Source organism: Aythya ferina (genome assembly GCF_964211825.1).
Source record: "Aythya ferina genome assembly, chromosome: Z".
Taxonomy (NCBI): Eukaryota; Metazoa; Chordata; class Aves; order Anseriformes; family Anatidae; genus Aythya; species Aythya ferina.
In genome coordinates, this window is record NC_140299.1 from 80,150,675 (window position 1) to 80,178,028 (window position 27,354).

The 27,354-nt window shown below is 42.3% G+C and overlaps 1 protein-coding gene and 1 long non-coding RNA gene across 2 annotated transcripts in view; one reads left to right on the forward strand and one right to left on the reverse strand.

The window, feature by feature from the left end:
* Window positions 1-3,255: 3,255 nt before the first annotated feature.
* Window positions 3,256-10,790, reverse strand: LOC311426586. Its single transcript, XR_014686884.1, has 4 exons — window positions 10,762-10,790; window positions 10,166-10,322; window positions 6,747-6,777; window positions 3,256-3,837 (listed from the first exon to the last, which is right to left on the reverse strand). It is a non-coding gene; the product is annotated as an uncharacterized lncRNA (long non-coding RNA).
* Window positions 10,791-11,212: 422 nt separating this feature from the next.
* The window catches only part of RASA1 (RAS p21 protein activator 1), a 62,491-nt gene continuing 46,349 nt past the window's right edge, over window positions 11,213-27,354 (forward strand). The window contains exons 1-2 of the mRNA XM_084503016.1: window positions 11,213-11,745; window positions 25,437-25,586. Coding sequence (XP_084359142.1) covers window positions 11,369-11,745; window positions 25,437-25,586 — 527 coding nt within the window. The 5' untranslated portion in view covers window positions 11,213-11,368. The remainder of the gene's footprint in view (window positions 11,746-25,436; window positions 25,587-27,354) is intronic.

Sequence of the window (27,354 nt, forward strand, 5' to 3'; positions counted from 1 at the left end):
GCACTAGTAAAGACCCACTCTCACTACCATCTCTAATTCCATTAGAAAGTTACCTTTAATCTTGTATGAAACTTGCCAAACTAACTTTATTCCATTTGAGATGAGTATCATATTGCATGAATTCAGCCACAAGCCAGAGTCCTTTGTTCCCTAGAGAGAAAACAGCTTCTGTTTTACTGCAGCTGTTTCAAATAGGCTACAGCTTGTCTCACAAAACCCAGAGGAAAATCTCCAATTTATTACCCTCCATATCAGAGAGACGCCGAGCGTCCACTGCAAGCTTTCTTCACCTAACCAGCAAATGCAGAGTTACTTTTAGCTTATAGCACTCTTTCAGTTGCAAGCTTCTTTTCTCAGAAAACAAAGCCTCTCAAAAAGCAAACTGGACTATATTTAGACGATCTCCTTCCTCTTCGTTATGAAGTACTGTTAAACTGCTTGCTTTCTTGGTGTTATAGACTATGGTCATTACATCATGTACTCTAGGCTCTCTTGATGCAGGGACTGAATATGCTTATTCCTTGTGTGTATTGGGTTTACACAGCAAGGTTTTGGTAGTGGGGGGCCACAGGTGTGGCCTCTGTGAGAAGAATCCAGAAGCTGCCCCATGCCAGAGAGAAGCCTGCTCCAGCCAGCTCCACAAGGGACTTGCTACTGGCCAGAGCTGGGTTGTAAGTGATGGTGGTTGTGCCTCTGGGTGAGCAGACTGAAGAGAGGGCAAAACAAAAATCTTCTGTGCTACAGCAGCTGGGAGAGAGGGGTGAGAAATGAATGAGCACCAGCCCTGCAGTCCCCAGGTGAGTGCAGCAGGAGGGCAGGAGGTGCTGCAGGCAGGCAGCAGCAGTTCCCCTGCAGCCTGTGCAGGGAGAGGCCCCTGGTGGAGCAGGCTGTCCCCCTGCAGCCCATGGGTCCCACATGGAGCAGATCTCCACGCTGCAGCCCCCCCATGGGTGGAGGAGCCCCCGGTGGAGCAGGTGGATGTGGCCTGGAGGAGGCTGCGGCCCATGGAGAGCCCCCGCAGGAGCAGGTCTTGGGCCACAGCTGCAGCCCGTGGAGAGGAGCCCCCGCAGAAGCAGGGGGTCTGGGGGGAGCTGCCGCCCACCCATGAGGGATCTGGCCTGAGTCTGTTTTGCCCATGATGATAATTGTTGAGTCATCTCCCTATCCTTATCTCAACCCTTGAGCCCTTTGCATCCTTTTTTCTTCCCTTTCCCTTTGAGGAGGGGGAGTGAGAGAGCGGTTGTGGTGGAGCTTGGCTGCCCAGATGAGTAAAACCACCACAGTGTGTTAAGGAGGGTCCTGGTTTTACAAGCTCCTCCTAACTTTGTACACTGCAAATTCTAATTAGTTGGAATATAAGAATTCTAACATTTAGCTTCCCCCAGCTTGCTGTCTGAGTCTCCGCTCCTGTTGCAATGCAAATGCCATGCATGTACTGCCGTTTGCAATGGTAACATTTTCAGAATATAAAGTTTTGTGTCTTCCTGTTATGTACTCTGACTGGCATATTCTCTAAGTATTTTCACCTTCACATTTCTAAATATATACAGATAGAAAACTCAATGTTTTCACCTTCACATTTCTAAATATATACAGATAGAAAACTCAATGTATAATTGCTGAATACAAGGATATGGATATCCTTGCAAACTGCACTTAGTCAATGAAAGTTTTAAAGACGCTCAGAGGAGATTGCAAAAGCAGCAGATAAACTATAAATACCAGCACATCTTACCAAAATCTTTGGTTAAATATAATCAGTGTGTATAAGTTACAATTTAAACGTCTAATTTAATTAATATTATTTATGACTAACTGCTAACTCCTGCTAAAATAATTGTGCTTATGTAGCAGATGTGGTACCTCAGATGATATTTGAGCATTCCATCCTTGTAATCATCAGAAATGTCATATTGAAGAATATATATATTAGACTTCTGCCCCTTTTAAAATAATTAGCTTCACCAGTGATTTCACTATTACCATTAGATTCTCAGATACCTCTGACTTAAACAGAACAATGGGATGACAGCTATTAACATCTTCTTGACACTTTTTTAGCATTTTATCCACCAGTGGCTAAAATCCAACGGAAACAGAAAAAGCTTTGTCATTGTATTTATGCTACTCTGGAATGAGCTATTAGCATTATACATACTTTGCACTTTGTATAGGCTATGGAATACTCTGGAATAAGTATATACCAGTATACTATGTATACTCAGGAATGAGTATAAGCTATGTATACTCTGGAATACACAGTAAACCGGTGGCATAGTTATGTTCCTGTTCTTCAGTGTCTGACTGTGGAACTTATTTCAAACTCCATAATAGACATTCAAATAGCTTAAACAAATAGCTTTTATACAAGTTAATACTATCATAAGTAGTAACTAGAACAGAAATAATAACAAATGGACTATTTAAAAACTGTATTTGTGGATTAAAAAAATTATAAAGTCGGGAAGGTTAATAGGCTGGGCAACTACGTAATGCAGGCCATAGAATTTCACTTAGTAACTTCTGTGATTAATACAGTGTGTCTGAGTTAAGCATACCTACCTCCATATATCCCACAACAAAAATAGCTAAAAGTTCCCTTTAGCACAGTGGATGTTAACTTTTCCTCTTTCTAATTTATAAAGATTTCACAACTGAAAAATGTAACCTGGGATGGAGAACCTACAGGAACTGAGCTGTAGGCAGATGAACAGGACACCTAAACTAACCCAGTGTAATACTTAAGAAACTTGTTTCATGTCAGTACATATTCCATAAGGAAGTAGAAATCTCCATGTACAGAATGGATACTTTAGATGTGCAAATATGACCTCAGACACCGTTACCCATTTTGCAAATATATTTCGTATGCCTTACATGCAAATACTGTTTTTAATACAGTCAGTAAATGTATACACACATTTTGTGAGCACCGTGTGAGCAGCCCTTTTTTAAAAATTAGTGGCTTTATGCAGATCTGATGTCCATGAAATTAGATCTAGCTATATAATGACTAAATTCACATATCTTGCATGAATTAGTACTTCTTCCTTTCCCGATTTTTTTTTTTTCCAGTTTTCAACAGCAATGTCTATGAAGACATTCTTTTAAAAATATTAGGTCAAAAAAGCCGATTACAATTTTTTGGTAACTGGAAATTGAAGTGAAAATTTGGAACTAAAAGATAAATACTTTCCACTGCTGTGTTATTTTATTAGCTGTATGATATAAATACTCTTTGAAAAGACTAGTATATAGCTATTTGTTATCTTTATTAAAGCTGCATCTAGAAGCAGATACTCTTTTTACATTTGAATTATTCTATTAAGCAAGGATACAATTTCCTATTTTAAAGGCAGATTATGAGCCTTGCTGAGTAATACATATTACTCATATATATATATTGATCTTACGGATATATAAAATTTAATTTACATGAATACCTGTTACCTGTATTTGACAGAAATATCCTTAATTTAAATACAAGGCATAGGTAGGTATCTTATATTAAGTCACTGCAACTAGCAGTCACAAACCGAGTAGTTAATCTATTGAAATTAATGTAGAAGATACATTCTTCAATACTGTGATTAAATGTTTGTTTAACAGTTTCAGGGTAAGCAGCATGAAAAATTGCCCCAGCTTGAAATGAAAGACTGTCCCACACGCAGCGGCTGGGATTATCCTGCACAGGTTACATAATGGGTCTGAGAGGAAGTTCTGTAGGTATTATGAGTATAATCACATTTTCCTGTTTGTTCATTCTTATCAGACTTTTTTCCTTTCTCCAGCTCCTGTAAAAGCACCTATACAAACATCCAAAGGATACCTAAACAGCTGCAAAAATACAAAGATGTTTGTCAATGTGTAAAATTTTGTCTATTGACAGTCAGAGATATGCTGCATAAACCCAAGGTCATTCGTTACTGAGAACCTTTATGGATGTTAGCTGTAATTAACAAAGCAGAGAAAATTATTACATGCAAAATATTTTCAAATGCAAAATTGAAAAATTATATATATATATATATTTTGTCTTTTGAAACTCAGTCTTTGTCTCTTCTCCTGGAAAAAGTTAATAACTAACAAATCAGCTTCTGAAAATGAAGACAACTGTTAGTGTGGAATAAAAAATAGCATAGCTGTTCAGTAAGTCTACAAATTGAGTAGTTCAATGCCTATAGGCTCAGGAGAGAACCTGTGCGGTCTTTATGTGAAGGCATAAATTACAAATATAGACAAGTAAAAAGAACACACGTCTCTCGTGCTTAAATATGCACAGCAATATGGAATTAAAATTAAAGAACCATGAAGTAAGACAAAAAGTATTCATGTAGTGCTTATTCCTGTGCTACTGAAGTTAAGTGTGTATTTTCATGGTTCTTCAGGGACATAAAATTTAGCCCTCAGAAAGGTGAACAATACTGGTTCTGGTTAATTATCTATTTTACACTATAAAAGACAATCTATCAGATAGCATCTTGATGAGGAAAAAGACATGAAAAATAACACAGAAAATCACAAGTAGTTCTTCAGAGCAAATAAAATAAATGTTCTTAAGTTTTTGATTTTTTTTGGTAGTTTGTTACTGTGATTTGACGCTTGCAACAACATTTCCTTTGGAAAAATAGACTATTTTCATGGCTGGTCTGTTTTCCCAGCCCTATGTCCACTTACACCTTTGCAGCTGCTGATCTCTTTCAGGTAGAAAGGGGCAACGGCCATGCGATTATATGAAAAGTACACTCCCTGTTGCCTCCTGTGTGCTGAGATAACATGCCACCACCTCTGTGACTCATATTTAACCTCTTTTTTAAATCTTTTTTTAATACTTTTTCCACCTATAACACACTTAGAGTTTATAGGTAGCAAATGCCTTCCTTGTTAATGCCAGATACATGACCTGCCATTCACATTCTCCTTACTGATCAGTTTCAATCTGATCAGACTAGCTCATGTATTTTCAGATGTCAGTAAATTAAAACACGACACTCGGAATTCAAAATTTGTACTGACCTGAGACTGTGTAAAACACAGTACAATGCTCTGAGAACAAGCCAGTGCAGGTGTAATTGTATTTGACTGTGCTCTGTCTTGAACTGATGAGCCTGATCTCTCAAACATACTGCTTTTGGCAAAACTTTTTGCTAGATGCAAGATAACAGTTATCGGGGAGTAACAGTTGCATTTTGGAGATATAAGAAGAACCAGGCAAGTTTTCATTATCTGTGGATATTTTTAAAGCACCTACTGCGGGAGGTATATGTGAAGTGCTAGCATACCAATCGAAACTTAGCAGGCAAAACGCATCTTCAAGTTAAACCACGGTGGCTTTTCTGAAAGTAAAATCCTGCAACGTGCTAAAAAACTATAGCAAGGAACAGCAGTGAATATGTATTTTCTCAGACACAGAAAGAAGTGCAGAAAAGTATTTGGCCACAGGAAAAGACTGAAATTAGGGCAATTTGAATAGTCTGATGTACTACTTCACTGTTTTTATTTCACGCATTTATTTCACGATTTTTTCCCCACTCTCTTATGCTATGCATACTAAACAAGTTATAGCCTTTACAGTTCTTATGATCACAGCACTTTGTTAGGATTCAAGGAGAAAAATATATCATCTGTTTCATCGCTGTAGAAGCTCTGAAAGAACAAAAAGTTGGGCACTGACTTACCAAAGTTAGAGCTTCTGACTGTTAGTGCAGGCCGAGGTGTGCCCAGGAGGCTGTGCAATGCCTCCAGAGAGATACTAAAGGGTCTAACTCTTGCTTAAAATGGTTACTTTTGAATAATTCAGTTGCTGATACACTATATCACCCAAGATGAAGTGTGTATGTTTCCACAAGCACGTCACAAACAAATATTTTAGGTGTTAGAAGACAGTAAGTGCTTCAAAACCAGAAATCTAAGAAACAGAAAAATACAGTACAAATACATGTTGTTTTGAAAATTCATTGACAATATAGGAATAACTAGGGTGAAAATATATGTAGTGGCACCAGTATATTATACTCAAACAAAATAAATTGATTTAAAGAAGTTAACAGCAAACTAAGTATGCTTTGATTAAATTATTAAGTTCTGTACAATATTTAAATAGTACAGCGCAGAAATTTTACATTTTCCAAAGCTAATTCTCAAGAAAAACAAAACAAAACAAAACAAAACACAGCACGACATGTTCTGAGAAAATCTGTCAGGATGTGCAAATAATAAAATGTAGCAAAAGTATCAATGATCATGACTAGGACAACTGAGTAGAAGTACTGCCATGCAGTACAGCAAGGAACAAGATTTTACAGGAAGACTTTGAGCTTCAATGTACTAATTAACATAAGGTTTAAGGCTCAAAAACATGTTGTGCTGAGGCTGAGTATCAAACTGTGATATCAGTTTGTTTCTAAAAGGAAAAAGATTTGCTGCGTGCACAGAGGGCTCATAAAAAGGGACTGAAATACCACACTCCTGCTTAGAACATCAAAACCATGAAGTATGCAGTGTTAGAGGGAAAAAAGAAAAAAAAAAAATACTTCTCTTCCAGATGCAGCCTGAAGTGAGACAAGAAAAACCTATGTCTCCTATGGTGCTGTTCTAAAATGGAAAAGAGAAAGTGAAAAATTACAACTATACAAAACCTTTTAAAGCCATTTTGAAAGACAGATAAAAAAATAAAAAATAAAATAAAATAAAATAAAATAAAATAAAATAATAAAATAGTATCATGTACTAATAAAAACACTTACCTCAATATGTAGCTGTTCATGTCTTTTTTTGCTTAAGAGACCAAAAAAAAAAAAAAAAAAAAAAGGTACTGATGAAGTAGTAATTTCTTTATCAATTCTGAAACCTAAGAGATACTACTCTTAAAATAGGATGCAGTTTCTACAGCTCTGGAGATTATAGTTTTTATTTCGGCTCAGTGTATCTGAACTCCAGCTTAAAAACTTATTTGAAAGAACATCAAACTATACGAGAACAAAGTGAGGAGGGACAAAAGGTTATGGAACAGTTTGGACTTTGAAGGAGATCATTTCCCATGTGACAAAAATATTCTTGCATGGATCAATAATAATCTGGAAGTCATCAAACAAAAAAAAAAAAACATTTAAGGATAGTTGCACTTTTAAAGTGAAGGGAAAGAATTTTAAAATAAGCTTATCGTTAGTAATCTACTCAGAGATTCAATACAAATGAAATATTCAATGCAAACAGAAGCTTCTGATTTGTACCATGAAAATGGAAGAGCTGACAGACCCCAAAATTAAATACGCAGATAGTGATGACAGCAGCTCAATGATAACCTTACGATAATTTTTCTGGGAATACAGTCGGCTTTATTTGATAGAAATAAAATAAAAAGCAAACATGATGAAAGAAAAGAAGTTAAGTCGCAGGACATAACCTGAATATATTCAGTATTCAGGTTGTTGTATTCCAGATTCTGCCCTTCTTTCCAACTTGCCAGCAACACACATGTATATGGCCTCCTATGGAGTCGTAACAGCTACGTGCATAGGAAGAGCCAGCACCAACTCTTAGACCGTGTATTATTTTGCTGTGGGAGTATGAGGGGAAGATCTGGAACAGCTGGAGTGTTCTGAGTTCTTTATGGTGAGGCTGTTTCCTTATCACTGCATCATGGGACAGAAAAATTGTTGCTATTAATTTCTGAGACAGGATAACAACTTTGCAAAAGTGGAAATAATTTGTGCTCTGGTAGAGGACAGCAGCAGGTGTGTGCTGGAGCGAGGAGTAAAGGTGAAAGTTACAAAGTGCTTACTCATATCAATGATTCAAGTAACATCTCTATAAATAATGCGACTGAAATACTGGATCATTCACTTTATGTGACTTTTCATCCTAATAAGCATTAATTCTCACTATTTTTCAAATGATGAAAAAAAAAAAATAAACACACCACCACCAACAAAGTTAATCCTCTGACACATCTGTGAGATGACTTCTCTCTTTACTGATGAAGAAAGTGCAACCTTGTACACATTATAGGGCCGTGCATTTAAATTAGCAACAAATCCAGCCTGAAAACTCTTGAGGATTTAACCCTGTGTTCAGCTGACTGGAACATGCCACCGCTGCCACCACTCCTGTGTACCTGCTACCATACAAGCTCCACTTGTGTATGCGTGGTAGTGCACAAGCAGCTTTTATAAATCCAGGATGCTGATTAGGTAACATAATTCAAAGGAGGTACTTGATGCCACTGGCATTCATCTGTTACTGCATCTGAAGATATGGCTTTGGATCCCACAATCTTTGCAGTATGAACTGGATCTATGAAAGACTTTGAACACCTGCTACCACAAATTAAAAAACAGCAAGGTATGTCTGTATCTACACAACACTAGCAAATTAAATGGCCCTGTGCACATTCATGCTGGGCTCTCAAGCCAGCTGGCACAGGGTGGCATGCCCCTGATGCCGCAGAGGAACTCTCTTGGTCTCCACGCCAGGGTGGCCATATGCAAGCTGCCTGCTGGGAACGGTCCCTGAAACACCTCGAATGCTGACCAGCTCCTCGGGCTGCCAGTGGCATACCTGGAGGTGTGACGGAAGAGGAGGCTACACTGTCCAGACATCCCACCTTGGCACTCGGCAATAATCTGTTTTATTTAGGAGCACAGGCAGACACTGTGTATGTCCTCCACAGGCAGGATCCTCTGCTAATAATTTTACCTACTCTAAGCAAAGAGGTAAGTGAGCAGGGAGAGGGAGTACTACCAGGGAGCATTATCAGTAATGAATGGCAGCATCCATCAACATGTGTGCAGCAATGCATTTTGCTATGTGATTGTCAGTTTTGGCCTTTCTACATACTGGTTTTTAGATCAGAAAAGCCCTAATCAACCTCTGCTGTGCTACTTCAAGACTAGACCAGAGATGAGGGATACCAGACCTACCAGCCATCAGAGAAAAAAATTGTGTGTGTTTCTTGATTTGCCACCTTACAAACTGACTCTAGGGTGTATGCCAACACACTCCTCAGAGAATCCAGCCTGACATTGTTCACAGAAGGAAGGAAGAAGTAACCATCCTGGCATCATTTGTACCAGAACTTCAGAACAACAGGTTTGTAAATCCACAAGAGGCATTAAGAAAAATACCATTACACTTGTTCCCTCACCCGAATATATCCAAATAATGCCACACCAAAGCCTGGAAATCAACTTTCCTTACAAGCTGATGCAGGAAGCTGTGTGTGTCACTGCAGCACCAAGAGACCTGGGACAGAAAACCTTGCCTGCAAAGTGCAGAGCAGCAGTGTGTCAGGGGCAGAGATGCAACAACTCGGCTGATCTTACATGAAGTTCCCTTTCTGTGGAATCCTTGCCAAGTTCAAAACTGGTCTCCCCAAAATAAATCTCTTGAAGGAGTGCTGCAGTTAGATTACCCCCTCCTGCAGGAAATTCCTAGGACAGCTGTCCTAGTCCCCACACACCCATGCACACATGCTGTTGCCCTTGACGGCACCCAGAAAAGCCAGCCTCATTAAGGCAATCTTATAAATATTTACACGGCAGTTCTATATTTAGGAATATCACTTCACAACAGCAACAAGACTGTGCTAAAATCGTTTTATTTAAAGATCTGTGAGGGAAAGCAAACAGAGTGGAAGCCCGCAGAGACAGTAGGCTTCAAGACTATTTGGAATTACATACACAATAGTGAAACGCTGCAATGCAAAAATCAAAACTGTAAGAGATTGCTGTTGAACCTGCAATTTATTAAACAGGGAAACAGCAGGGTCTAAATGTGCTACCATTCTGTAAAACGAGGGCTAGAGCCAGCTCCTGCGCTGACACTGGGCACAAACCCAGCATAATTCCACTGATATTAGTGGTCTAACTGGAAGCAAATTTTGCCTTTAGAAGGCAAGATATGAAACTTCATCTCAGCAGATAAAAAGAGGTTGGCGGGAGAGCTGTGAAAGTGGGAGCAGTAGTTTGTTTTAGTGGCCTCGGGAGAAATTCACTTAATACTTTTGGGTAATGCAAAGCTTTGAAAACCTGAATGTTTAGATGCCTTCTGAGAACTCTTGAGAGACATACAAGTGTCAACGTGCTGCTATTTGTCAGCTCTTTTATTACTGAGGAAGAAAAAAAAAAAAAATCAGAAGAAAAAAAAAAAATCAAAAGATACCTACACATTACAGTGCCCGGTAATGTTTGTCGCACAACGTCCTCTTGATCACAGAGGTACTTTCCCGTGCGGTGAATCTGAAGCGCCAAGTAAGCCCACTGCAGCCAGCAGCACCATTAATGACGAAGATAGATAGGCTTGTGGGTGTGAGAGGCTGTGGGCTTGGGTAGCAAGAAAAAAAAAGAAAAAAAGTATAACTTCAGGAAAGTGCTGAGTAAATGCCTTTTAGTATCAACGGTGCTACAACCCCTACAAGGTGCGCAGCGCCTCGCAGACTCTAGCAAGCACTTTTTGTTCGTGCTGCTGGAAATCCCGATCTCTGCAGGATTTTCCAGGAGGAAAAAACACACGTATTTTTTTTATATATATTTTATTTTCTGTGAAAAATTGTTTATTTTCTTCGAGTGCCCACCCCACCGGCAGCCCCCCCCCCCCCCTCGGCTTCCCTTCCCCTCACAGCGGACTCCGGCTCCACCTACCTCCCCGTTCCCCGCCCTTTACTTATTTATTCATTTATTGTAAATCATTCGGTTAAATTATTTATTATTTCCCCCCCTCTTTCCCCCCTTCCCCGGCGGGGCGCCCTCAGCGCCTACCCACCGCCTCCTCACGGCGCGGCGGGGCGGGGCGGGACGCTCCAACCCCGCGCCAAGCAGCAGCAGAACCCCCCTTCCCCTTCCCCTTTTCCCCTTCCCCTAATAACAACTACAACACATTTTTACGTCATAATTTATTAATTTGGGGGCCGTTTCGGTGGATTTTTATTGTTGGGCGAGGCGACCCTGCCTCACACACACCACACCGCACACCGCGCGCACGCGCTCGCTGAGGCGGGGGGACGCATGCGCGCCGCGCCCATGCCCGCCTCCTTCCCTCCCTCCCTCCCTCTGTCTGTCCGTCTGTCTGTCTGTCGGTCCGTCCGTCCGTCCGTCTGTCCGTCGGGGGCGGGCTGAGGGCGTGTGGAAGGGCGGAGGGAGGCGGCATGAAGCGGCGGCGGCGCCCCGCCGAGCTGCCCTGAGCGGCCGCCCCCCCCCCCCTCCCCTTCCCTTCCCTTCCCTTCCCTCCCTCCCTCCCTTTGCCTCGTCCCGTCCCCACCGGGGAAGTTTCGCCTCAGCCTCAGCCTCGCCCCGGCGGGGCGGGGCCGGTGCCGGCTGCGGGGCCCCTTTTGTCGCCGCCTCCCCGCGGCCGGAGGGGGGCGAGGCTCACGATGATGGCGGCCGAGGCCGGGGCTGGGGCTGAGGAGGGCGGCTCGGTTTCCTCCGCCGCCGTCGCCGCCGAAGCGGGGCCGTGCCGGGCTAAGGGGCCGTGCCCTCCGGGTCCCTTCCCGGGCTCCGCGGCCCCGCTGTGCTCGGCGCTGGGGCTGCTGGCGGTGGGCTCGGGCCCTGCCGCCCCTCCGGCAGCCGCCACGGAGCCGCCCGAGCCCGCGGCCGCCGCCGCCGCCGCCTTCCCCCCGCTACCGCCGCCGCCGCCGCCTCCTCCCCCAGCCGGGGCGCTGGGGGCGGTGGATGAAGGCGACTCCCTGGACGGCCCCGAGTACGAGGAGGAGGAGGTGGCCATCCCGCTCAACGCGCCCCCCACCAACCAGTGAGTAAAGGACCCCCCCGGCCCCGCACCCCCACCCCAAATCCCCCTCCCCGCGCCCCCGCTGAGGGGGCTCCCCCGGGGCAGCAGCCGGCAGCGGCAGCTTTGTGTCTCCAGGCGGCGATCTCCCGTCAAGCAACGCTCATTTTATTATTATTAATTATTATTATTATTGTTATTTTTTCCCCTTTTAAGCCCAATCTCAACACGTGGTGCGAAATAGTTCTCCCACCCCCTCATCATTTTGCGTGCCATATCCCCCCCCCCCCCCCCCCAGCACACCCTCACCCCCTCAAACACCTCCAAAGGGCGATGCACGTGTTGCCTTTTTTTTTTTTCTTTCTTTTTTTCCTTTATATTTCACCCTCAGCACATTCTTAAAACCAACACATTCTTAACTTGATCCTTCCACTGTCCCAAAGTACTCAGGACAGTGTGTTTTGATAAACCCAGCCTGCTTTGCTCCTCAGCCAGCTCGGGAGTTGTTCCTAGTTAGGCTGTGCTCAGGGAGGAGAGGCAGCGTGGAAAGAAATCCAGGTAAATCCTTGGTTAGGTTTCCTTGCCCTCACCCTGCCCATTAATTAGGGCTCACCGGGGTCCTGCAGGGCGGTAATGCCGGGGATCTGGCCCTGAGAGCGGTTCTGCGTTTATCCTGCCCGAAATACAGGATCCGAAAATGTTATGTGGAGCTTGTGTAATTAGCGAGTGCTCTAAGAACAACCCCTGGCTTCACGTGTAGGAAGTCGGCAGGTTTTTGTGAAGCACTGCGAGCCCCGTGTAAGAGCAGAAAGTGGTCCTCTTAGCAGGTAGCTTCTTGCTTAAAAAATGAAATTGCTTCAAAAGCCTTCATTGGTGCCTAGAAATACATTATTCCTGAAGTTTCAGTGACTGTAGCAGGCGATTTAGGATTTCAAGGTGGCGGCTGGCAGATGGATTCAGGATACAGGTCAGAAGGGTAATCTGAAAACCGATCTGAATTTGGGTTCTTTTTTTTTTTACCTTCTCTTGTGACTCCACTACCAGGGAGTTAATTTCTGTGCTATCAGGTATTTCCAACATTTCAGGAGCCTTTGCAGTCGTGAGGAGGGCGTAAGATGTAATATTCAAGTATTCCTTTTAAATTTCTCTCTCTGACCTTGACAGACTTCCTTTGTTCTTTTAATTCCTTCAGTTTTCATGCAAGTTTGCCTACTTAGGGCCTTGTTTTGTGAAGGTGGTGTTTGAATAGTCTTTAACTTGCGGGCTTCACTAACGAGCTAGAAATATGATTAGGCAGTTTTGACAAAGGGTAAGGAGGGAAACAGAAGCACATAAAAGTGAAGTTACTTCGTCTGTAAAGTCAGCGAGAGACAGAGCTCTGCGCTTCTGGTTTTCCCTCTGAAAGACTGGGCTGCTGCTGCTGTTAGACCCGGCTGTGTTTTGGAGAGAAAGCAGGCTATTTTCCAAGTAACTTTAGAGAGAGGGGTGGTTATAAGGTGTAAATAATCACCCATTTGATGCTGAATAGCTGCTATGACCTGGACAAATCTGAGCGGGTTTTGCTGTCGGGATATTGCCGTGTGACTCACGTGCTGGCGTGATGGTGAACTTGTGTAAAAGAGGATGTTAGCATTCTGACAAGTGCGTGCTCGGGGAGGACTGCAGAGGCCCTGATTTTGTTTTGGTTAACAGCACGGCTCACCTTGCTGACACCAAAGGGGCGCTGGAGTCTCCACAGAGCCAGGCATTCAGTAGCTGAGCATTGTGCCCCAGGAGAACCCTTAACAGAAGGAAAACCCAAGAAATAAAGTACTTAAAGATTAATTGGAAGCACTTACTGCTGTAATAAACTGTGTTTTTTTTCTTTGTAACTTTATCTTGGGTATGCGACTTCTCAGTAAACAACATCTGAAGTGGGTTGATTTAATATAGTTGGCCTTTTTCATTCATCTCGCCTGCAGTTGTCAGTTTTTGCCACTCTCTGTTAAGCCGTTTGCACTGGCTATATGCTGATATTGCCATCCTTTCAGTGCTGCTGTTTTATTTCGGAAGGGCCCTGTCTTTGTAGCCAGACTGTTGGCTGCAGTGGAGTTGAGCTCTGAGTGTATTACCAAAACAGAGTTCAGCATTATCTATAATCTCATGTAGGGAAAAGTCCAGCACAAATCTTTAAGAACAACGATTGAATTTGTAACGTGGATTGAATTTCTCCAGTTGGATCCGATTGTAAAGCTGCTGTTCCATTTGTTTAAATACGACTGCCAGCTCCACCCTTTCCCACTTCCTCCTAATTCATTCAGCTTTTATGGGAGGCATACACGGTTGGCCTGATGGATAATTCTGTGATTCTGTCACACAGTTTTGTTTCTTTGTCCTGTTTGCTTACAGGATAATGCGTGCACATCAGAGAACGGGGAGTGCTCCTCGCTCCTGGCTTTGCATTGTGTGGCATTATCTCCTGTACGAGAACGAAAAGACATTTTCTTTTTCTTTCACAACAATAACCACTAACTAGCCCGCTTTGCCCTCCCTTGGACACGCATCGCATGTCAGGATTTACTGAATTGTTGGTTACTGACTCCAAACAAACAAAAATCTGGTAAAAGTCGCTTCTGGTGTTTCCTAGTTTGTACTCTGGTCTGAAATTGGATCTTTATGCATAAAATGAAATGAAGCGTTTGTATAAACTTGCACATAACTTTATAACGTTTTTATCTCCTAATTTGTTTAGCAATTAAAAACAAAATACCTGAGTGAATTCCCTGTTTGCAAGTTTTAGGCCATAAAGTTGTTACAGACCGAATATATTTTGTAGATTAGCTTTTTAGACACCGTATTCTTGTCATGCTGATTTTTACAGTAGCTAACCTGAAGAGATGGGAAATGAAGCAGATGCAAGTTCTGGACTTCCCATCAGGATGCTGTAAATATAGTTTGTTCAGAGCAGTCAGGATGTGTTCGTCTTTGCTAGCAAGCACCTAATACACTTAATTTCCTCTTTTCTTTTCCACATACCTATGGAAAAGGGGAACATGTCTTCTCTTAACATGTTTTCCTTAATTTTCTAGCACTGGGAGGAGATTGTCAGTACGTAACAGGTTCACTTTACTCAGAAGCTCAAAATTCCCAAGTAGGGTTGATATTTATCTTCTTTGATCCCGAGTGGAGCTGACTCGAGACTTGTCTGCTCAGTGTGTGTGTGTGTGGGGGGGGGGGTTGTTCATTTTTCTGGAGCACGGCAGTCGCGTGTTTATATTGTAGTTTAATGCTGGGTGGGAAGCACAGGATGCTAGGGAATAAAATGGGCAATTCTGTGTTTGTTTTGTTCTTTTTTTTTTCTGCGCTTTCTTCCCCATCTGCAAAGCTCACTGACAGGCTGACGGCGGTCTGAAATCGTGCAAGGAAATGGCCTTCAAAATTAATGAGTGAATGCTGCTTAATTTAGTTAAAAAAAAAAAAAAAAATCACTGCTATGTGAAATAGTTTATAGTTATTTAGGCATTTCACTAAATATCTTAGTTGACTAAATAACCTGTTTGGGATTGTAGTGTTCCATGAAAGTAGCAGAAGCAGTTCTTGGATGTTTCAAAAAAATTCACATTTTCATATGGTGTTTTTTAAGCAGCGATTAGCAGTTTTAAATGGAAACAAGTTGAAATTGAAAGCCATCAACCTAACAAAATGAAACAGGCTGTCAAAATACTGTCTGGTTAAAACAAAATCTTACCCAAAGCAGATGTATTCTTAGAGTAGCTCGTGGTATCTGTTGAGGCAATAAATTAGGGAGAAAAAGCTGAAAACAGAGAGATGGGTAGGGAAACAGCATTACAAGCAAAGACTGCATGAAAGAATATTTCTGTCTGAACGCGGTGTGAATTATAGTTTCTTGAGGTAAGTCTGTCAAAGGTGTCAAGCCCAGAGTAGTGCAACATTTGTTTATTTGAGTAACTAATAAGAAAAGAATTTTTTTTTTTTCCCTGAATAATGGTTGAGGATCATTTTCCATTCCAGTGAATAAGTCTGTAGCAGTGAGAGCTGGGGGGAAATAACATTGGCATATGCAGCTAGGTTCTATATAAGCAATAAAAAGTGAAATGGGATGCAACTTGATTTTAGCATATGAGGTTCCTTTTCTGTTTTGCACTTAACCTGAGCACGTAAACTTTTTCTCTTTTGGAAAACAAGGTGTTCCCCTTCCACAGGGAGCAGAAGTCGATAAAGAAATTAGTTACCTGAAGATGCTGGTTAGCGTACTGTTTGGGCCGCTTACAAACTAGACGTGAAGAGAAGTCTGCTTTTACCTCTGGCTGAGTGTGTGGCGTTAGAAATGCACGGTTAAGAGCAGCAGGACAGAATTGCACCTAACCATATATAGGAAGCCAAGCAGTAAGTGCGCTGACACGGTAGGTACGTACATTAAAGGAAGCTTCGGATGAAGAAAAACAGAAGTGGGAAAGCATTTGGTGCTAGTGAAAGTCTGAGGAGGGATTTTCAGTACTTCTAGCTAACATCGGATGCTGTCCTTTCATCTAAGGAGTGGATGCTCTCCTGACCTTCACTTTATCGAGTTTTTGTTCTGTCCCTGATTCCGAGAACAGCAGTCTGGGACTTGTGCACTCCATCTACTGTCCTGCCCTTTTGGGGTGCTCAGTGTTGTGCCGTGTCCCCTCACCTTTTGTTTTTTCATGCCTGGTGGTGGGGCAGCTGGGGCAAGCACGAATTTACCAGTGAGGCTTGGGTCTCTCCAGCGAAGGGCCCCATCTGTAGGTTCAGCCATAAACTCTCAGGGCTCATGCAGTAGTTTTCCACTTTGTCTGTCTCTTCCTTGCTCATTTAAGAAAAGCAGTGAAGTCTTTGTACGTATCTCACTGGAGGGTGCAGCAGGAGGGAGGAGAAGGTGTTTGAACCTGGTCCTTGTGCTTCCTAGAAGTATCCCCATGGAACAATTCTGCGTTCCTCTGCCTCCTGCCCGAGTACACTCAGCAGCAGTAAGGTGTTACTGTCACTCGGATGCTTGTCAGGCTCCTAATGCTGTTTTGCATGCTTGCAGACAGTCCTCAGTCTGTATTTGTTATCTGAAGTGTCTGCTCCGTCGCTCTGCAATGGAAGGAAAGTTTTGTTTTGCTTTGTTTTTAACCTGAATATGTCTTTGCATTATGTTTTGTATTGAAGGTGATGGGGAGAGGACGGCGCTGGTTGTACTGTGGCCTTCTGCAGTGAGGTCCCTGGCTTGTCGGGTAGGGGAAGGTGGTGGTGTCCGTGGGGTGACACTGGTGGTGTCCTCCAGGACCCGTGCCATTGAACACTGTGGTTCTCAGCCTCAGCAGTGGGACGGGGTCTGCTCTCATCAGCAAGTTCACAGCTGATACGGACCCGAGAGGAGTGCCTCATGTGCCAGGTGGGTGGGCTGCTATTTGGAGGGACCTGGGCAGGCTGGAGAGCTGGGCCCTGTGGGACCTCTTGAAGTTCAGCAGAGGCAACACAAAGCTACAGCCCCGTAGAGGACTGACCGATGTTTTTCTGTGCTGGGGGCTGACTGCCTGGCGAGCAGCTCTGCAGGGCCACGCTGTGCCTGAGTGGGCCTGACAGACAGCAAGCTGGCCAGGAGCTAGAAACATATCTAAGCACTAAAACAGGCAAACAGCAGCCTCCTGGGTGGCACTGCGAGGGGTGTCAGAGGCGATCCTTCCTCTGCTCAGCACTGTGGGACACATCCAAGGTGTTGCGTGTAGTGCTGGGCTCCCAGTGGGGGAGATGTGGGCTCAGAGGAGCGAGGCCAGTACAGGGCCACCAAGGTGACGGCTTGGGCTGGAAGAGGCTCAGAGGGATCGTATCCCTGCCTGTGAGTACCTGATGGGTAGGGACGAGGATGGGGGAGCCAAGCTGTCCCCAGTGCTGGCCACTCACAGGGCAAGACTCAGTGGGAACGAATGAAAAAACTTGAAAATCCATTTCAATACAGGAAAAAAACATTTTTTTTATTTTTTTTTTTTTTTAATTGTGAGGGTAGTCAAACACGGTCACAGATTGCCCTGAGATTGTGGAGTCCCCATCCTTGCAGGTACCTGTAACCCCGCTGTGTGTGGCTGGCTGGGGGCAGCCTGCTGTAGCTGGCCCTGCTTGAGAAGCACTGGGGGCATGGTAGCTAGATGGCCCCCGTGGTCATTTCCAACCAAAATGTTTCTGTTTGTGTATAAATACGCTGATGGTATAGTTGAGGGTGGGTGTTACGGGACTTACTCGCTGGGAATTATTACTTGAAGTACTCTGGAGTCACATCAGTGGCAGTAGCTAATAGCAAAGGCTTTAAAGGGAAGAACAAGAAATCCTTAAACGGGTGAAGTAGAACACTTCGTTATTTTCTGTGTAGGCAGATCTCCCAATTTCTGTGGCCAAAGCTCAAAAATTTCCCTTTTTGAAATTGTAAGATACCTAATAGTGCTCCTTAAATATTTAATCAGTTTGCTTGCAATGTATACGTTTTCCTTTCAAGTTGTCTCTTTATTACATCAATTTGTATATGTTAATAATTGTATACAAGCCAGTGCTGCTAAGTAAACGTGAAAGCTACAGGCACATTTGAGGGAAGGAGGACACTCAACATACCCAGCCAGGGTTCTGGTTGTTTAAAGGCCTGATTCTTCTCGTGATGGTGCTGGGCTTCTGTGGCAAGGTTTTTGTTGCAGGGGGCTCCAGGGCTGGCCTCTGTGAGCAGAGCCCAGCAGCTGCCCCGCGTCAGAGAGGAGCCAGCTCCAGCTGCAACAAAAGGGACCCACCGCTGGAGTTCCTGAAGAGCTTCTGCCTGTGGGCAGCCCCCGCAGGCTCAGTTAGGGAAGGACGGCATCCCGTGGGAGGGACCCCACGGGGAGCAAGGGCAGAGAGGGACCCTGAAGGAGGAGAGGAGATGAAGCGTCAGGGACTGACCGCAGCCCCTAGTCCCCGTTCCCCTGTGCTGCTCAGGAGAGGAGGTAGAAGAGGGTGGATAATACAAGTGATTCTAATCTTCAAGTTTCAATAATTTACTTATTTTTGTATGTTTTGTTAGTGTTTTTTTTTTTTTTTTTCTTGAACTGAGGTAGTAATTCTTGTTCATCTTCAAGTAGTGGTTGGGCTTTCATCAGTTTATACTTTCTTTAGGTTGGAATATTGATGCTAATGTGCAGATGTTACAGTTGCACGTATTTGAAGAAGTTGGCTGTGTAGCTAGGTGGGAATATTAAAAATGTTAACCTTTCCTGTTAAAGGTTACTTTCACTGCCCATGCAGGAGCATGCATATGATTTTTCTCATTTATAGCTACTTAACAGATGTTTGGGCAAGGCTTTCCTCTGTGGACTTCCAGTTGCAGAGCACAGAGCTTTCTGTTCTGCAGAAGCTTCAAGAAACAACGTACATTTATCCAACCTTTGCTAATCAGCTCAGGAATTGTACTGCTGTGTAGATTTATGTAAGATTTTTTTCTGAAACATTTGCTCTGTTATCCAGTCCTCCTGTTTGCTGTAAAATTATGCATATGTATGCAAATATTCACCCATACGTCTACACAGAGAAAAGGATTTTCTGTCTGTGGCTTGCTTACTGGATTCTGTGTGGTTCTTTCATAGATAAATTGCATCAACCTTTTCTACGTATAAAACTTAACAATCATTAATCAATTAATTCATTTTCTGTGTCTCCATTTATTAGTGAACAGTAGCAGAGACTTTACAAAATTCACGTTTGGATATTTTGTTAATCCAGAGGACTGGGAATGACTTGCATTGTCTTGTTCAAGCCACAGCCGGTTCTCTGTACCTTTTCCCTAGATTTTTTTTTCTTGGAGGGCTTTTCGTGCTTTCTGAGCATCTGGGGAGAGCTGTGCTTTTTACTGTTTGGCAACCCGAGGGGTGTTAGAGAAATGTCTTCATGCTTCCAAAACCAAAATGTAACAAAGCCTCCGTAGTAATCGTCTCTAAATTCAAGTATAGGAAAGAAAATCCCAGAAATTCCTTAATTGTTGCTGAAGATTATCTGCTGACTTGCAGAGCAGTGTTGACATTGCTTCTGTAGCTTCTTCATTACTCTTGGTTTGAACAGAAAAGGCCTATCTCTGACCAGAAGGCACGTGTAGGGAGCATGCCTGAATAGGAAACTTTTGCTAAAAATGGGAAATGTCTTGCTAAAAACTGTAATGAGTTCCAGAATTTACTTCCTAAGTTGACCTTTCAGTAAGAAAATGAGAGTTTCAAGAGCCGTTGCTTGGTTTATCTATATTTATCTTGTTTATCGGTGGCTTTTGCAAAAAGGAGATAGCGGTCACTGTTCTTTTTAGTAAATGTGCATTAGATAGGACTGAAAGAACTCCGTGGCCTGCCTTTGTTGTCTGTTGTGCTGTTAGATCTCTTCTAAGGTTTACTACACCTTGTATCTTTGAAAGGATGGAAATGCTTAGAACCCCACTTTCTTTAAAGTTATTTAAATGTATTGCCTATTAAGTGTAGGCTTACCTCATTTTTCTCATCCTTGCTTGGTCTTTCTGTTAAGACGTGCTGAGGTTTTTGTTTGAGATGTTTTTAATTTTATTGTTTTCCTCAAGTCCACAGTTGTGTTTTTCTCTGCTGAAAGCATTTCAGTGGCTTTCAGAGGCATTTGCAAGTACCACGGTGGGACCGAACTTTGTCAGTTGCTTCCTACTCTTCCTACATGGCCTCTTTTTTTTTTTTCTACTTGCTGTTTTTAAGGGGTTTTAGAACAGAAAAAGGATATAAGATAACTGCATTAGGTTTACGTGTTCTGCCTCCACATGGAAAAATGCATATAAAACGAATCAAAAAACACCAGCATGCTTAGTAGAAGAGTATGAAACAGCCTCTAATTTCATGCGTGCTGGGCAAAGAACACCTACAGTGCTTCAGGTTATTTTCAGCTTGTTTCAGTGTCTTACAGGTGAGCACAGTACAGCAAGTGGCGCATATTTGCAGAGCTTTTTCTCTGGCAGGAAGTTTTTTCTGGCAGGAAGTGATGTTGAGAACTGCAAAGACCCTGTCAAAAAATTGCTAATTATGGAATGGTAAGTAACGAGAGCTCGTGTAGTCTCAGGAAGTGATAACAAGAATCTGTAATGTGTGAGAGGTACTGTGAAAGGCAGTGGCTGCATTGATAGGGAGGCAGCTCTGGCCATGTCTCCTGGAAGTCCTCTGCTTGTTGCAATACGTTTTGTTGGAGCAGCAGGGTATGGCTAAGAGGAGCTTTGAGTGAAGTGGATATAGCATGTGGTGATGAATTTTCCTCTGCACTGTAACGTGTGTTGTAGGTGGAAACAGGTTTCCTGTTATTACCAATACCTTCATTTCTGCTAGGTTGCTCAAAAACACTTACCCAGTCCTTGATCACTCTTCCGCGTTCCCTCTCCTTGGCCTGCTGTGTGTCCGAGTTAAAGTAGCAGGGTGCTGAAATGTTCGATGGAGCAATGTGTCTTCATACCTATGCCTTTCTCCCAAGTGAAAAGGAAAAAACGTAAATATGAAAGGATTTGGCTGACCCATGTGATGTGCTCCTAGCTGGTAAATTCACCATCTGCTGCTTCGTTTCCAACAGCCTGTGTCTGGTGCGGCCCTCATGGAGTGCCCCTGCCAGGGGCCAAAAGCCCTGTGAGCAGCGTGCCCTGAGCTTGCTGGACATCGAGTGTGCACCCCCTCTGTTTGCTGTAATTTAGGTTATGGTGCAGGTTTGAATAGGCTGTTTTGGATTTAAACTGGTGGAAGGGTTTTCTTGCATCAGGTTGGTTTGTGAAACGTGGAAGTCTGTTACTGATTCTCGTAGAGTAAAAATGAAGGCCACAGAATGGATAATGAGCTGGTTACAGCAGGGTTAAACTGCTGGTCATGGGAGCAACAGCCTAAATTGTGATTCATAGTTAGGCGTTTTGTAGTTGAATCACTCCATGACCTTGAGTGACAATTTTCTCTTTTTATACCTTCCATGACAGCTATCGTATTGTTAGGACACTAGCTGTTTGATTCAGAATGCCATTTAATTATGTTTGCTCATAACACTGTGAAAATAGTGGATTATCAGCGTTTAAAATTTTGCAAAGCGAGTGCTGGCAATACAGACGTGTTCCTAGATGGGACTAGGCGAGGAAGTAGAGGTGACTGACTAGGAACGATAGGGATCTTGTCATTGTCAGCAATGAAGGATGTGCATGTAAGTAGTTGTGAGCCACTCTCCCGAGTGCACACGTGGTAAGAGTCACAGCCAGAGGGGCAACTTTCTACTGATGAACAGCTCGGCAGGTTGTTGGGTGTGATACCTTCCTATCCAAACCCTTAATAAACGTGCTGCTCTGCAGCTAGGACCCCATTTGGCCTCTGTGAGGCGGCTATATTGGACAGAAAGTTAAGACGTCACGTTAAATGTTGCTTCTAATTGTGTGCACATTAAATCTGAAGCTGTTCTGGCTGCAAAAATGCTGGAACTGTTGACCTTGACCTATAGAGTTCACAATGTTGCGGAGTCGTCTGAGAGGAAAAGGTGGATTTTACTTACATGTTTTGCAGGCTTCACAGAGATGCCTGATTGAGGGTTAAAGGCAGAGAATCTGGAGTTTATTTCAGACTGGTCCCATACTTCAGAGTGCTCTGTGCTCTTTGTTCTCTGGTGCAATTACGATGAGTAGGACTGCTTCTGCAGTTCAGGTATTTCTGATGCACTTTTTCTTTGGCTAGCATTGATTATTGGGTGGATATTCCTTTATATCTGATAACACACCATAAATGATCTTAGTATTTTTCAGTAGTGTGAATTTGTGATCAGTAACCTGGTCAGTATTGAAAGAAAAGTTGATCTGTGGGTGTATTTTGAATCAAAAAAAAAGAAGTCTTAGCAAGTATTAAGAAAGATAATACTTACAATACTTTATTGAGCACTTGATATCTATAAATGAAATCAAGCGTGGCAGTTTTATAAAACGTTCTTCACTATTTTCTATTAAACTGCTCTAAGGTAAAGCAGGAAACTTGCAGAGTGCATCTTCGTATTAATGCCGAAGTCAGGTGAGAGCTGGGTGAAGTGTAAGATGTGCGCTTTTAACATTGAAGCCTTCCAGCACTCTTCTGCGCTGTATTGTTTGAGTAAAGTGGTTCTCTAGTGATGAAACTTGAGTCTGGAAAAATGCAGTTATTTCCCGACAAGCATTTTGCTTACTCTAATGGTATCTTGAAAGCTTGTACTTGAGTGTGTATCCTGTTTTCTAAAGATGTGTGCTATCTACAGAGGCTTCCTGAGGATATCACTTGAGCTGTTTTCTGCTATCGTTGCTGAGTATTGACTCTGCTCTACTGACATTTGTATCTCGCCTTCCCATCAGCTGCTAGTGAAGTTCAGGGTTAACACGTGTTTTTGTAGCTCCTGGTGTGGAGTAGTTTATTCATTGCACTAATGCATAGTGAACTGCGGAATACAACTGTACTTTGTGTCAGCTGCAAGTATTTCAAGTATGTGTGTGCTCAGTGGCATTGAACAGGCAGCTTTATTTTAGAAAACAACCCTTTTCTGAGATAAGGGGACAAACATTGTTTAGCCTTGCTTATCCCTTAATTAGTACGACGTATCTTCAGCTGAGGTAGGAACAAAACTGTTGAATGGGACAGTAAGTATATCTTGTTTCACGCTGGGGAGGCAGTCTCCACTGTGTGTGATACACCAACTAGCAGGGAGGGCGTCCTCTTTGTTTAGAGCTTCAGGTCTTAAAATTTTGGCACCCAGGTTTGTGCTGTATTGCTGACTATCATTGTAAGAAATCACAGTCCCCCTCAAAAACATTGATATATATATATATTTTGTAATTCTGCTGTTTTGTTTTCCTAATATATTTTTGTAAGCAATTTGCATTCTTGCCCCATTTTGAAGGCATGCCTTTAAGCCTGGCATTGAAACACGATGTGTCCCTCAACAGAGCCCAGATTATTTTTCTTGAGTGGGTGATAAATAGGAACAAATAAAAGCGTAGTGAGCCTATTGTTAGTTTAAAATAGGCTCCGTGGAATGCTGGTTTCAAAGAATTTCTTGATCAGGAAGGTTTCTCGAGTCTCCGGGGAGTTTTTCTGCGTTAAGAAAGCCAGTCTATCCAGACGAGCAAAGCCCAGTTGTGATGTGTGCTCATAACGCACAGCCTTGGGTTCAAGCCACCGACATGCCCTTCGACAAGCAGGATATTTCATCCTAGAGAGCTCAAAACAGACTCCTGATTTTGTTTTTGTTTCCCATTGAGCTCTCCGGATGGGGCAGTGCAGACCGTATGCGAGCTGGCTGTTCCTGCCAGCAGCGAGGAGGCTGTGCTGCTCTGGAATGTGGTGAGGCACATCTGGGTAACCTGGCTGGTACGGCTGGACAGACAAAGCAGCACTTCTTCTGGTTTAGCTTGTTTCCATCAGGACGAGGAAGAAAGAGAAGCAAGGAGAGCTACACCAGCAAGAGCACAGCTTTGCCAGGGTAAACAGTATCGACGCTGGTGCACGTAGTGCTTATCTGTACAGCTTATCTGCTTTTCATTCTGAGGCAAGCCCTCAGAGAAAACTTTTGATTTTGCTTCCATTTCATACAAAAAGTGTATCCGGCCAGATTTTATCAACAGCCCCGCTGTATTTTTTTTTTTTTTTTTTTTAAAGAGCTAATTTTCATATCTGTTCCAAAATGCATTTTCTTTTTTATAGCATGAGAGATCTACACAAACAGGTAGAATCAGTAGGTGACTGAAGTAGTAAATGATGTAAATACTATAAAACAGTGATAGTATGAAAACGGATGTTTTCTTGAACGTGGAGATTAAAGGTTAATTCTAAGCACAGTGAGTTGATAGATGCAGACCTAATAAGTTACGTTATGTAGCTCCAGAACATGCTGCAGCTTTGTAAATGGCACAGTTGTTTTTCCTTGTACAAAGTGATGAGAAACACCACTTGACTTTGTATATTTCAATTACTCTCTCCATTGCTGCTCTTTTTTTTTTTTCTTTTTAGTGCTAAACCTAATGCTTAATCATTTGGGATCGAATAAGAGTTCTGACAAAAGCTATGTAAATAAAAAGAATTGAGGTAATGCTAATTAATGCTTTGCTGTTAAGTCTTACCTTTACTTTACAGATGGAAGTGCGCTTTTGTCATTTTCAGCAGTCAGTGACTTGCCACACATCTGTACTTGCTTTTAATTTATAGGGTATGAATTGTGTTTAGGAAGGGCTCTTTTGGGACTGGATGGTGGTCTGGTGTCTGCTGTCACTCCAGTTTGATGCAGGCTTTGCTACCAGGATATCTGTGTGTGTGAGCTAAGGAAAGGCTGTTACAAATCACTTCTACAGTTCGTGTTTTAGGAAACTCCAGCCTGAACTGAAGCCCAGGCAGGCTTAAAACACAACAGTCTTTATTCAAGTCAGAAGTCACCTCCGCTTCTGTTTATTTAAAACAAGTGAGTTGGGGAAAGAGGAAAAGATGATACTTAGAGCTTCTGCCCCATGGGATGGTTCAAAATGCGAGTTACTTGGTTATCTGAAATCTATGCTGTCTTAAAAGCACTTACTGGGAGGTTGCACCTGCAAATATGTAGTAACTTTGTTTGCAGGAAAAGATCACAGTGATATCAGTTCCAACTGAAAGCTTGCTTTGGTCTCAGATATGTTCTGTAAGAATAAATGAAAATGTTAACTTCTAAGGACACCCCTTGTAATTTTTTTTTTTCAGGTGGTATCATGGAAAACTTGACAGAACAATTGCAGAAGAACGTCTTCGACAGGCGGGAAAACCTGGAAGCTACCTTATTCGAGAGAGTGATCGGAGACCAGGTTCATTTGTGCTTTCATTCCTTAGTAAAACAAATGTCAATCATTTTAGGTGAGAATTAAATGTTTTCTCTTAAAATACTGTATTATTATTATTTATTTATTTATTTTTTTTTAGAACACAGTACTGACAGCAATAACCACTATTATAATATTTTTGTCTTTTTAGTCTTTCATGGTACCGCTTTTAACTTGTGCTTAGTTGTTTTAAAATACACTACTTAAGAATCACTTTATAGGTTAAAGAACAAAAATAAAAGGAAACCCTCAGTAGAGAGAGGCTTGTCTGAAGTTGTTGTTAATAGACTTAAAGTAACATGCAGGTTCCATTAGTCAGCCACAGAGACTGTTTTGGGACTGTTTCTCAGAACTCGTTTTTAGCTCACAGAACAGACTTCAATGTCGAAGTGCTAGCAAGTATGATTGCTTCCTTAATTTTAAGAAAATAACGAGAAGAAATGAAGAGATTATGTATTTAACAATCAAAGGGTTTGCTTGAAACAGCTTTCAGTACATGTTAGAATTAATTGTTCTAAATACAAATAGGCCTTTATACAAAACTGTAACTAGGATTATTTCACTATTGGCAAGCTGTGTATATTAGTAAGTTCATTTATTCATTAGTGTAAATGAGATGTATTCTGAGACAGGCATGAATGTTAGTTAGCAAGTATTGTGTTGTAGTGTAACATTCACCTTCACCAAATAGAGTAGAAAAAATATTGGCGAAAGAGGAAGGAAAGTTTCTTTGTCAGTAGTAGAAACCTTTCTCAGTGGTCTTGATAGAAACAAACACAAACTAAACTCTTCAACTTCTGAAAGCAAATTATCCAGGATACCAACGTATGAGCCACTATGTCTGTGGTATACAAATGTAGGGAGCTTTTGCATGTGTCTGCTGTGAGGTGAGATGTATTTCAGAGGTCCTGATCTAGCATAGGCATCAGCTCATAATTCCACTAAATTCAGGCAGTGTAGCACACAAATAGTATCTCATGTTTGCGTCTTGCTATCTGAGCTAACAATTCCAGCTTTTCAGCTGTATTGATACTCTGTTGGGAACTGGTACCTGTCTAGCAGTAGCAGAAAATTAAGCTATATTTATGTTTTCTTTCTAGTACTGCTCTACAGTCCTGCATTATTTTTAATAACTTTAGGCTCTTGAAGCCAACCTCAGGGCACTTGAATATTGGTTCGTGCCCACCATAGAAGTGTTGCTGGCATCTCAGGTAGAAAATGTTCTCCAACAGTTTCCAATTCCCTAAGGAAAGGGTCCCTAGTGTGTTTCCCAAGCTTAAATAATCTTTCATTCTAAGATCCATAAAACATACCAAGGAAATTAATTTGTGTTTTGTTGATACTGTTTTTCAGAGATTGGACACATTTCAATCTCATTTGCTGAATGTATTTTTTCTTTCTTAATAAAAAGTCAGGTGCTATGCTCAAGAATATTGTCAAACGTAACAATGTCAGTTGATGTAATTTCAAACAAACATAGGGATTAATCATCTGTCTCCCACAAAGTAAAAGTGCTCTCTCCACCAGAGCTTCATCTTTGCCAATTGCAATCTACCAGAAATGGGTGAAAATGTCATTGCTAAACAATCTTCCTCTTTTTGTTTCCTACAAGTATTATTTCCCACAGTTATTTCCCTAAAAATCCCAGCGTTTTGGGTGAAAATGCTTGGGTACCGTGTGATTGATGGGTAGCATATGGATCTATTAAAACAATTTATTTTCACAGAAGTGATACATTTTTTTTTGCATGATACCAAATATTGTAAAGGACAATATTTATCTTCTAGTCTTGCCCTTCAGGA